This window comes from Salvelinus namaycush, chromosome 20, assembly GCF_016432855.1.
Source record: "Salvelinus namaycush isolate Seneca chromosome 20, SaNama_1.0, whole genome shotgun sequence".
NCBI classification, from domain to species: Eukaryota; Metazoa; Chordata; class Actinopteri; order Salmoniformes; family Salmonidae; genus Salvelinus; species Salvelinus namaycush.
Window position 1 is genome coordinate 35,489,240 of NC_052326.1, and position 12,617 is coordinate 35,501,856.

At 41.2% G+C, this 12,617-nt stretch overlaps 2 protein-coding genes across 3 annotated transcripts in view; one reads left to right on the forward strand and one right to left on the reverse strand.

Annotated features, from left to right (window-relative positions):
* Positions 1–6,495, reverse strand: part of LOC120065297 (cysteinyl leukotriene receptor 2-like) — a 25,142-nt gene extending 18,647 nt beyond the window's left edge. Inside the window, exon 1 of the mRNA XM_039016182.1 lies at positions 6,165–6,495. The gene's annotated coding sequence lies outside the window, so the exon portion shown is untranslated. The remainder of the gene's footprint in view (positions 1–6,164) is intronic.
* On the forward strand, positions 4,847–12,160 carry LOC120065296 (myogenesis-regulating glycosidase-like). 2 transcript variants are annotated; one of them, XM_039016178.1, is made up of 3 exons: positions 4,847–4,953; positions 7,050–7,555; positions 7,917–12,160. In XM_039016178.1, the coding sequence occupies exons 2-3, from the start codon at positions 7,290–7,292 to the stop codon at positions 9,703–9,705; spliced, it is 2,055 nt and encodes a 684-aa protein (XP_038872106.1). In that variant the 5' UTR covers positions 4,847–4,953; positions 7,050–7,289; the 3' UTR covers positions 9,706–12,160. The 2 variants fall into 2 exon arrangements, with proteins under 2 accessions (XP_038872106.1, XP_038872107.1); XM_039016179.1 differs by lacking the exon at positions 4,847–4,953 and adding an exon at positions 5,398–5,518.
* Positions 12,161–12,617: the final 457 nt, after the last annotated feature.

Here is a 12,617-nt window from a genome sequence, read left to right on the forward strand (position 1 = left end):
AGCCTACCCCTCCCAGTGCTTGTAAACTCAGGACTAGCAGCCACTCTACTCCCAGGAGCTGACTGTACCAATGGTGTAAATGCATGGACACCCCTCCCTCTACCCACACTAACCACACCAAAATCCCCAGCATAACTCATCTTATGGACTTGAGAGTCTTCCATGGCTCAATAGAGAACTAAACTACAATGTAATTTACAGTATACAAATACAAAAAAAAATGCAATAAACAAATTCCCTCAAAACATGCAAATAAACGCCAATACAATTATCTAGTGAATATGCTACATTCACCTTCACTATTTACAGTATACATTCACTTATAGCAAACCATCAACAAGTGCGCATGCGCGGGTCGCGCATCTCCTCCACATGCACAGCTCCGGTGGTCAGCTTGAGCTAACCAGTCGGCAGGTCGCGGCACCAGTTTGTAGCGTGGTTCGTTCTGCGTTGTGTGTTTTCAATTAAGACGCTGCCACAACTGACGGTCTGCTCGTTGAACTCTTTTTATTTGCCCTGCACACGAAGAGACAACACACACGTTACCCTTGGTGCAGTCACAGCTCTCCGGCACCTTGCTAGCCGAGGGTCAGGCAAAAGAGAACGATAAAGTGGTATGGGAATACAGATAAACCGCGATGGGCCAAACCAAAATATACAAAACTTTTACAATCACTTGTATGTACAATATTGGTATGAAAAAGTGTTTGTACACCAAATAAAAACATTAGCTATGCAGCTGTAATTAAATAAAAAAATACACTGAATTATTATTATTATTATCAGATTATTAACATCCCCTCTTGACCTGGCCTATTTGAATTGGTCCTTGTGTGCAATTTGGTGCGTAATCTAGGGGAACAACATCACACTGCTACACCTACATAGGGCCTACTGTTGTGCAGTGTCTTATGTGGCTCTTCTCCCACCAGATAGCAAACGTGCACTCTCTCTGAGTGCTGTGGATACAGAGCCACCTCGAATGCCTCCACTCAGCTCATCCAAAACAACACACGTGCTGCCCTCTGCAGGCTGGCTACACAAACCAATGACTGACCTCTCAATCAGAGAACTTCAACCACTCCTGAAAAACATACAGGGGAAGAGTATGAGCTATTCATTTCTTATGTATTTTAGTTTTGGTTCTTTAATAGGACTGTCCAAATCAGTTAACCAGTGCATGTATTATTATAATGACGCACTGCAAAGTCTATTGTCAGACCTGAAAATGAAGCAGTGAAGTGTTGCATATACACTGTTGATTTAAATCAAGATTGGGATTCCTAAGAAAGGTTGGCTGAGTTTCTCTGTGATTCATTCTAATGGAGAAGACTAATAATTAAGATTAATATGACTTGATGTTGATTACAGTAACTTTGATTCCTCCAAGTTCTTACAACAAAGGCCAGATGGCTCCCTGACTGATATCCAGCATTACCATGGTGACCTCCATCCACACTCATCACAGGGACTCAGGTAAGAGTCTGACCTCTGAATGTAAAAATAGCAAATGGCCTTTGTCAATGTATGAGACCAAAAGAAAAACCATTGTCTCAAATCAGTTTGACAGATACAAAATCTTGTGTATCACCGGTATCAATTTGTACTCCATACAGTACATTCAGCATTCATTCGATAGGGCATATCCAATTTATACACGTTAGTTTGTTGGGAAATTCCAACTGTCTTCATGTCTGACATGAAAAAAAAAAAAAAAAAAAAGACTTTAAAATGTCTCTTCAGGACTTGGTCTTTTTCCAAATATGGTTATCTTCTGTATACCAACCCTACCTTGTCACAGCACAAATGATTGGCTCAAACGTATTAAGAAGGAAAGAAGTTCCACAAATTAACTTTTAACAAGGCACACCTGTTAATTGAAATGCAGTCCAGGTGACTACCTCATGAAACTGGTTGAGAGAATGCCAAGAGTGTGCAAAGCTCTTCATCGGGCAAAGGGTGGCTACTTTGAATAATCTCAAATATAAAATATATATTTTTAACACTTATTTGGTTACTACATTGTTCCATATGTGTTATTTCATAGTTTGTCTTCACTATTATTTTACAATGCAGAAAATAGTAAAAATAAAGAAAACCCTGGAATAAGTAGGTGTGTCCAAACTTTTGACTGGTACCACATATTATTTTAAATATATATTTTTTGAATATATTTTCCTTCTTTATTATTTTCCCCTAACTCTACCACCCCTCGCCTAATTGGAGTAACCTAATGGACAACAGGACTTAGGCTTCCACTTCCAGCTTTTTCATACTACATAACTTTCACGGACAGTATATTTTACATTAGTTATCTTTTGTTTGTTTTTAGTCTCAGCCTTCAGCTATCCTAAACCCCTCCCACTATCTCTGAAGAACATCCAGTTTCTAGCTGCCATATATTTTTCTACTGTGCTGTTTCCCAAAAGTTCTGAACCTTTCTATTCTCATAGTTTCTACAGATTGTAAATGAAAGATAAACACCTTTGCTAAGAGTATTATTGATCAATTGACTAGGACTTTTTAAATCACCCAGCAGTGCTATTTGCAGAGTTTGCTCCAAATAAATATTGCAGCCATTACTTAACCTGCAACCAAAAACAAGCTACATATGGGAAGTACCAAAACAAGTGATCTAATGATTCGGTCTCTTCACAGCAAAATCTGCAGAGCTGTAATGGTTGTATCCCCATATACATAACATTATATTGGTTGCAAGCATTTTGTATGATCATTTAAATTGAAAAACTCAAAGTTTTGAATCCGGCATCGTTTTGTATATCAGTTCACAAACCATGTGCCATGGAATCGGTACATCGAAAATCTCCTCCCAACTATTTTGCAACCTGTATGGCAGCTGTCAGTTTTTTGCTCCTTAAATGAAACTGGCATATTTTATGTATCACAATTTTCTTTAGCCAGTTTTAGTCTTTAATGCATGGTTTGATCTTTTTGTGTTATTATGCGAGAAATGTCAGTGGAAACGCTTTTATGGGCAAATATTTATATAATAACCATCACATTGAAGTAAACTTGGGAGTCACACGATGACATGTTGTGTGGTCCTCCCACTATGACTCATCAGGAAACCATGCATTTTATTAGTCTACAGATGAAAATTATGATGAACTTCACAGGAGGTGAAAGTGCAAGGTGATGAGCTTGATGCTCCTTTCCAATAAATATTGAGGTTTTTATTCTGGTGACATGATCACTGATGCTTGGCTGCTGTTTGACAAATAAAAATAATCTTGGTCTTTGTCCATAATAATCTCATCACATAGGCTATACTCACACTGTATCTGTGAGCTGTTGGCTAGAGCCATTTGCCAACACCAGAGATGGCACACTCGCTATATCACGGAATAACATATTTTGTGAGAAAGCCATCAGTAGAGTTGAATGTGATGGAAACCCATTTAACTTGTATTTTTTATTCGGTCCATGGGAATTTAACCACAAAAGGCATATCCTTTTATGCCCAACAAGTCAATTTGATGGAAACACATGTAAAAAATTGTAATGGATGAGGAGTGTAGGTTTGAAAAGGATTTGTTTCTTGTTGGGCTGCATTTTTTAAAATAAGGATGTGCATCTGGGAAATCCGTTTGAGGTATCGAAGAAGGTAAAGCATGTTTTGGGAAAAGTGGAATCAATCGAAGTGACCAGGAGTGGGCTTTTGCTGGTTAATTGTGTCACTGAAGAGCAGAAGAAGAATGCATTGGGAATCACAAGAATGTCAAATTCCAAAGTATTATACTTTGAACTGAAGGAGTAGAGCACCTGTTAAGAGTCATAGCCGGGGTGTCGATGGAAGAAGATATTTAATTATTCAAGAGAATCCAAGATGTGGTTGGTGCTCGTCATCTGAAACGCATGGTGAATGGAGAAAAGGAAGAAAGTCTATTGGTTCTTTAGTTTTTTGTAAAGTATGCAGTAAGAGCATTTGTCCACAAGCCACTACAATGCAATAACTGTAAAGGATTTGGCCATGTTGCAAATGTTTGCAGGCGGAAGGAGTGTATTGAAAATCAGAGTGAAGAAGATCAGTGTTGCAACTGTGGTGGGGATCATGATCGAGTTATTGGAGTGCCCTGTAAAGGTGAAGGAGGTCAAGGTGGCAAAAGTAAGGGCAGGTTATAGAATCTCCTACGGCCAGTCGGAACAATTGAGAACGCAAGTGGCGCTAGTGTTGATGATATGGTAGTGAATACGCCCCAACCATTAGTGAATGTTTGTCAAACGAGAATCATCAGAAAAGTGTTTGGGCCTGAAATAATTCTCAGTGGAAGACCTGCAAGGGGTACTGGCGACGGAAGAATTACCGCCCTCCCAGGCCAAAGACTCAATCATTGACACTCTTACTGACAGTTGTGGCTGCTTTGCGTGATGTATTGTTGTCTCTACCTTCTTGCCCTTTGTGCTGTTGTCTGTGCCCAATAATGTTTGTACCCTGTTTTGTGCTGCTGCCATGTTGTTGTCATGTTGCTAACATGCTATGTTGTTGTCTTAGGTCTGTCTTTATGTAGTGTTGTAATGTCTCGTCGTGATGTGTGTCCTGTCCTATATTTTTATTTCCAGCCCCCTTCCCCACAGGAGGCATTTTGCCTTTTGGTAGCCCGTCATTGTGAATAAGAATTTGTTCTTAACTGACTTGCCTAGTTAAATAAAGGTTAAATAATTTTTTTCTTAACAGAAGTATAATTCATTTTGGTTTTTATGCCGATTTTAGAATAGTTGCATGAAATCTGTTGCTAATTGGATGGAAACCTAGCTATTGAGAGACCAAAGCTAAAAGATTTAACGTCTTTTTTTGTATGAACTCCACATCTGAAACTACATTTCCCAAGCACCCTATGGAGTCTTGTTTTTGTGAGCGCAAGCAATTCGACCAGACTCGATGCAACCATACAAGCGTTGTGTGTGGAACAGGATATTTTGCTACCTTGAGCGGTGAGTATTATTGCAATGAATTCTCCTATTAAACACCCATTGTGTTAATATACAGATTTTGTTTTAGTTGTAAGTGGGTGGGTGTAATTTGGAACGTTCCAACGAATCTGTTCCAAAAACTTCGTAAAGTACAAGGTTGCCAACAAACGCATACAAAGTAGCATTATCAATTCACCTAGCTAACTAGCTGCCGAATAGGCATCAACTCACCACGTAACTTATTCTTAATGTTTGTCCATAGACTACCAGAGGGAGGAATTTTCGGAATAAACGTGTGCGTGAAAAACGTAATTAAATAGCCCACAACCTACCCGGTTAGTGATTATGCCGCTGTACAACTTTGTATGCGTTGTTTGTTGGCAACCTTGTTATTTACGAAGATTCCTGTTGGAACGTTCCACAAATTATACTCACCCGTTGTAAACTAGCTACTTGGCACTGTCAATGACTGACGTGCGTATTGTGTCAATTGCAAGGCTGTCAAAACGCTTTCTCAGAACACATCAACTCTTCAAGTTGCTTAACGGTTTATGCCTGGCTGGAGCGATAACGCAATCTCTCATGGGTATTACAAAGACTAGTTGGGTTAAAGTTTGTATGGTATAACTAAGCAATAACGCTCGAGGGGGTGTTGCATATGGCCAACATACCGCGGTTAAGGGCTGTTCTAAATACGACGCAACGCGGAGTGCCTGGATACATTCCTTAGTCGTGGTATATTGGCCATATATCACAAACCCCTAAGGTGCCATATTGCAATTATAAACTGGTTACCAACGTAATTAGAGAAGTACAAATAAATGTTTTGTCCTACCCCTGATATACGATCTGATATACCACAGCGTTCAGCTTATCAGCGTTCAGGGTTCGAACCACCCAGTTTATAATATATGTTCTTCACTCAACAAGTGGACATTTTATATTTAGGGTGGGGTTACTAAAATAAACACTAACTTCCTTGCTGTTATATCTTGTGAAACGTTCATGGTTCCTGTCAGTACTTTGTTTATTTCACACAGACATTTGCCTAGCTGATAGCAAATCAGCTGAAATGACAACTAGTAGGCCTAACCTTCACAGACCATTGACCAAAAAACATGATTCATGCATTTTTTGGTATCACCTTGGCTATCACATGCAATTGTATGCTAATACTTGTGCTATGTTTGGTCTGGCAGCCACAGCCTGTTAATGTAAAATCCATTGCTTACCCTTCAAGATTGGTTGGCGTTCACGCTGAGGTTAAAATCCATAGCAAGGCTGGTTGAACACAGAATTAGACCATTAGATTGCTAATTAACTACAATTATCGACCCCCAGCAGCACAGGCAGGCTATGAAGGCATACCAGTTAGGAATACCAGTCAGCAAGCAAGAGGTTTCAGAGAGAGGCAGAGAACATATCACTGGGCCTGGTGCATCTTGAATTGAACTTCTCTCTGGATTTGTCCTGGTAACTAACATCAGCCATCTAATGACTCAGAACCACCCTGTCTGCTTAGTTTTGGCCTACCAGGGAAGACCCTTGAGGTTTTGTGTGTGTTTGAAGCTTCTGTGTGTTTACATATGAGTCAGCGCATTGGCAAGCTCTTAGCCCCTGGTTTGATGATTATTCCCACCTACCCCCATGGCTGAGTGGAGTTGTTGCTTTGGTTACACATTTCCCTTAAGTTCCACTAATGTGGTCAAAGGTTCCGTGACTGGCATTATATTAACTTAGTGCGACAGGATGTTTTGTATGTGTGCCTCTTGGCTTTCGTGGGGTTTTAGAACAAAAGACCCAGAGTAGGCCTGAATTCGCCCTGCATCGACTCCAAAATCTACCTGATTGCATACAAATTAGGTCTGTGTTTGAACCAAACAAACATTTTGGTATTGCTGCAGGGGAAACTACGAAAGTGATAGTAGAGAAAGTGAATATCTTCTCTTTGTTTTCTTTTTGATTTCAAACAATTGGTGAGCGGTTTATTTATAGAGGGGGTCAGCAGCAAGTAAACTCTCCCTCTTTCTCTGTGATTTTAGATCTGAAGAACTGCTAGGGTGAACTTTGACTTGAGACTTTTGATCTAAAAGCCGGTTATCTTTCTTTTCGTTCAGGCAGGTAAACAGATGAAAATAGTGGGGGAAGAGAGCAACGTCTACTGAAGAAATAACCAAGACATTCCCTCGGCAGTCTGCAAGGCCATGCCTCATAGAAGTCTCTGCATATAGGAAGAACTGTGTTGTGACTGGTGTGTCAATCAGGGGACTCCTGCTTTACTTTTTAAAGACACTTTCACCAATTTAAGGGATTTCTTACAACCCATTTCACTGGGGGACTGTTGAACAATAACCACAATGTACCAAGTGGTACCAGGAGGTGCAGGGGGCACAGTTACCAATGCTACACCTATCAAACAGAAACTGAAAAGGGACGCTCGTCCCCTAGTTGTAGCAAGTGTCTTAGGCTTGGTGCTGGTGATTGCTGCGGTGACCGCATGGTGCTATTACATTGGTTCTCTGCGCAAGGCTGAACTGCTCAAGACAGAACTTCTGGACCTTAACAAGGATGGCTACATCATTCGCAACCAGGCAGGGGCTATTGTCTTCAGGATGTCTTTCAGGTTTGTGATTCGCTTCAGAATAGGACAGCATCAATCAGTATTCATTAACCAACAGTTACTATTAATCATTATGGAAAGTGTGATTTGAGAATTTCTTTCTATTATATACCTGTATCCAATTCAAATTAATCTACTGGGGAATGGAAAGCATGCTTGCCCCCTAATCTGGTACAGTTCCCCTTTAAAAATAATCAAACTAGTCATGATTTGATCTCAGAAACAATATGAGCTTATTCAGGTATTTATATTTGTGCCAAATGTAACCATAAATCAACTGCTCTAACATGAATATAGCCTGAGACTTGAATGCAAAGAAATGTGATATGTAACTGATCATTCTTCTCTAAATGTTGAATGACAGGTCTGGCACCCTGGACTTAGACTCGTGTTCTAAGGAGGGGGAGATACTGAGCTGTGGGCGCACCAGTGATAGGAAACTCAAGTTTTTCATCCAGACTGTATTTGACAATACAGTCCAATGCTACCGTGTGCGTTGGGAAGAATTGGTTCCCAGCCTGCCCGTGGAGCACGCCATGACCTACAACGTCTCGCACTGGTATGGTGGAGCCGAGACTGCCATACAGCATTGGCCTATATCCATCTCCGGGCAGCAGGCACCCAAACCTTTTGTCACCAGTGATATCTACTCAAACCGAAATGGCTTTGGGGGCATCTTGGAACGCTACTGGCTCTCATCCAATGCCACGGCCATTAAGATCAATGACTCTGTGCCCTTTCATCTTGGCTGGAACGACACAGAGAAGACCATGTACTTCCAGGCGAGGTACCATGACACACCCTACAAGCCAAACCCTGGTGAGGCACCTTGTGCTGAACTCAGCTACAGAGTCTGTGTGGGCTTGGATGTCACATCCATTCACAAGTACATGGTGCGCAGATACTTCAACAAGCCCAACAAGGTGCCTTCCAAAGCCATGTTCCGCCATCCCATCTGGTCCACGTGGGCACTACACAAGACTGACATAGACCAAGAGAAACTGTTGAAGTTTGCTGCCAACATCCGCAAGCATGGCTTCAACTGTAGCCACCTGGAGCTAGACGATCGCTACACAAACCGCTATGGGGAATTTGATTTTGACTTGGCCAAGTTTCCCAACGCTACAGCCATGTTCCAGAAGCTCAAAACAGACGGTTTTCTGGTCTCTCTCTGGACACACCCTTTTGTCAATTATGACTCTGAGAATTTTCACACCTGTGTAGAAAGAGGGCTTTTTGTACGAGAACCTACAGGTCGTCTTCCGGCTTTGGTAAGCTGGTGGAACGGCATCGGGGGCATTCTAGACTTTACCAACCCAGAGGCCCGTGATTGGTTCGCCTCCCACCTGCGGTCTTTACGATCCAAGTACGGAGTGTCCTCCTTCAAGCTGGACGCGGGCGAGACAAACTACTTGCCCTGGCAATTCAGTACAAAAATACCCCTTCGCGACCCTAGCACGTTCACCCGTCGCTACACCGAGATGGCTATTCCTTACAATGAGCGGGCCGAGCTGCGTTCAGGCTACCAGTCCCAGAACATCTCCTGCTTCTTCAGGCCCATTGACCGGGACTCTGTTTGGGGCTATGAGCTAGGCCTCAAGTCCCTTATTCCCACCGTGCTTACCATCAGCATTCTCGGCTACCAGTTCATCCTACCGGACATGATCGGTGGCAACGCCTATCTGAACCGCACTGATGGTGAGCGCACTTTACCGGACCGTGAGCTCTACATCCGCTGGCTGGAGCTGTCTGCTTTTATGCCCTCCATGCAGTTCTCCATCCCCCCCTGGGAGTATGATAACGAGGTGGTGGAGATCGCCCGGAAGTACACTGCTATCCATGAGAGCATAGTGGCCCCACGGGTTCTGGAACTTGCTGGGGAGGTGCTGGACACAGGAGACCCCATCATACGACCTCTGTGGTGGATCGCCACTGGCGACGAGACTGCTTATAAGATTGACTCCCAGTTCCTGATAGGGGATGACCTCATGGTGGCGCCAGTACTGGAGCCTGGAAAGCAGGAGAGGGACATCTATCTCCCGGCTGGACACTGGCGGAGCTACAAGGGAGAACGGTTTGATATTAAGGAGCCTCTGCACCTTACAGACTACCCGGTAGATCTTGATGAAATTGCTTACTTTGTCTGGGTTTAGTGAAGAGGGTTACAAGGCTGGACAGCTTAGCGGGTGGGCCTGCATGCATTTGTTTATAGTATTTTCTCTGATGTCAGGGCTCACAGCACATTTGTGTTCTTGTAAATTTAGAATCACTATTATTGAAGAATGATCAAGGAGAAACCTTTCCTGCTTGCTCAAACATGTGCCTTTGCAATAAACCAGGAATGTTGCGGAGGAGGCAGGTGGGAGGAGCTATAGGAGGACAGGGTCATTGTAATTGCTGGAATGGAATTAATGGAACGGAGTCAAGCGTGGTTTCCATGTCTGTGTTTACCGTTCCATTTATGCCATTCCACCCATTACATTGAGCCCGTCCTCCTATAGACCCTCCCACCAGCATCCTCTGGAATGTAGATATGTTTATGCATTACAATTATGTATCATGAGACATATGACCCAAACATTTATTCAGCATGACATAACAGTCGACTATTAACAGAATAGTCATCGGCTGTCTTTGATATTTTTAAGGGCTGATATTTGAATGCTCTCATGTCTTATTTATGAGTCAACACACTAAGAAGGGAAGATGTATATTTGACATGTGAAAATGCCTTGTATACTTACATATATGTTAATGATTTTTTGGTTTTGCTGATATTTTTGTTATTGTGTCAATGCACTTAACAATACAGTGTGTGTGTAATTGTTCAGTCAGTGGTTGTTCTGTTAAGGTTCTCCCCACTCTGAAATCAAAAGAAGGTGCACGTGAGATTCTACACCTGAAGATTTCTCAGGAAGTTGGGTGTCATATTTCCCCTGTTGTGTTAACCTTGTGTGCTTCCCAAATGGCACCCTATTCCCTATGTAGAAGGCAAAAATAGTGCACTATATAGGGAATATGGTGCCATCTGGGACTAGAACTGTGGCGGTCATAACATTTTGTCAGCCGGTTATTGTCATGCAAAAGACTGCTGGTCTCACGGTAACTGACCATTAATTAACATAAACACTTTTAGCATCTCCAAGCCTCCACTCATACAAGCCGCTCAGACATACTGGGACCCACTTCTTGACATGGAAGTAGGTGATTAGACATGTATTTTTGAGTGCTTAAAGCTTAATTACTTTCTCAGTCTTGTAATGTTTTAAGTGACAAACTATCCATTTAATTTGGTGTCACTTTTTAATATTATACCCTCAACCTTTGGCTAAATAGTCTTTACATTTCAGGCTTCATTGAAAGGACTTGAAATGGGTGCTATTTAAGTTTTGTTTAAGTAGGCAATAATGAAATAATCCAATATGTAAGATGCTATGAGGTCTGAGTGAACTGAACTTTGAACTGGAACCACTGTGTGTGACATATGTCAAATATCCATCCAGACTGTCTTAAATGCCGTTTAACAAATAATATACTGCCACATTTTCTGCATGACTTATGACTGCATGAATTATACTTCTGACCGATATTTGAATGTCACTACTCTTTGTAATTGTTATATTGCAAATTTTACTGTTTTGTTAGCCAGTCCTAGGGGACCTTAAAGATTGAACCTGTGTACGTGTGATTCACCATGTCGCGGTAATGTGAACTCTTAGGTCACCTAGGGGTCATTGTTTTTACTGGCAGAAGCTTCTCCATAACATCTCTGCTTATTTATAGCAGTTCTCATATCGACCTTACAAGAGTAGATCTATGCTCTCCTGAAAGACTCGCTGGAACTAGCCTAAGTTTTTTCCACTTTTGGTACATACAAAACAAAAACATCAAGATGCTGACAGACTTCCCTTTGAATTTCAGAGCACTCTTTACCCATGACAGGAGATTTTGTATGCAAGCCAAAAACATGAGTGAAATAGCAACATAGTTTGCAGGAACTGTCATTGCAGGTGAAACCGCTTTGATTAACTTTTATATGAAGTACCTTTTTATTATATATTTTTCTAGTGAACAGCATAATGTAGTAATTCGGCCAAAACCACAATATGCGAAGGCTTATCAATACACGTTCAGCATTATGTGACCTGGAACAGGTAGATGTGTATTAGGTTGACTGATTACATTGTTTGTATGTGGGAGAGTTATTGTGAGGGTCTCCCACCACCATAAAGTCAAACAGTTTGATTTGCAGTTGTATTTGCTTGCATCACATTGTTCTTCATAAGATTGTGTGAACAGTGAAGACTATGGTAAGGCTAGTTTTATAACAATGTGAGGTTCAAAAGAGTAAAGTATCAATGTATTGTTAGTCAGAGAAAGGTACGCACTGATATAGCAATGAATGTATGGCTCATGGCCTCAAAGGATGGATTGGGAAAAGTTCTCAACGTTAGCTTTTTTTTTTTTTTTTTGCTTCTTACTGACTTTGTGACACGAGTCCTTTTCCTTTAGGAGGATAGCTTTGGAAATGCCCTTTTTATATTCTCAGTGTATGTCAATCAATTTCATTGTTTTTTCTAAGCCAGATACAACACGCTTATACAACACTTTGAAATGTTTTCTTTCTACACACGACTACAAAAAGCTACTGTGTAATTAAATGTGTTTATGTGGTTACATATTACTAGTGGAGGTAGGCCTACTGAACTGTGCTATTCAAGAACATCAAATTGCTGACAATTTAAGTTAGCTAAGCAGAAAGACCGGTACCCCCAGCTACTATTTTGCATCCCTTGTTGCCAATTTGGCAAAAGACGGTGCAAATCAGTAAAGCTACAGAAACGTGAGTTTGTTTCAATGACATAAGTAAGGACATCTTTGGACCTTCGGTATTATTTTGATGTCTTTTTACATTTTGTCATTCAGTATCTTGCTGAAATGTAAAGTTATATATCCTAATGCTGAATTTCAAGGACCACCACCAGCTTTGTTGAAAATACTTAGACATGGTTGTGTTCTTTTAATACATTTTTTTAAGGCTAATTCTTATGTTATCAGGGACATT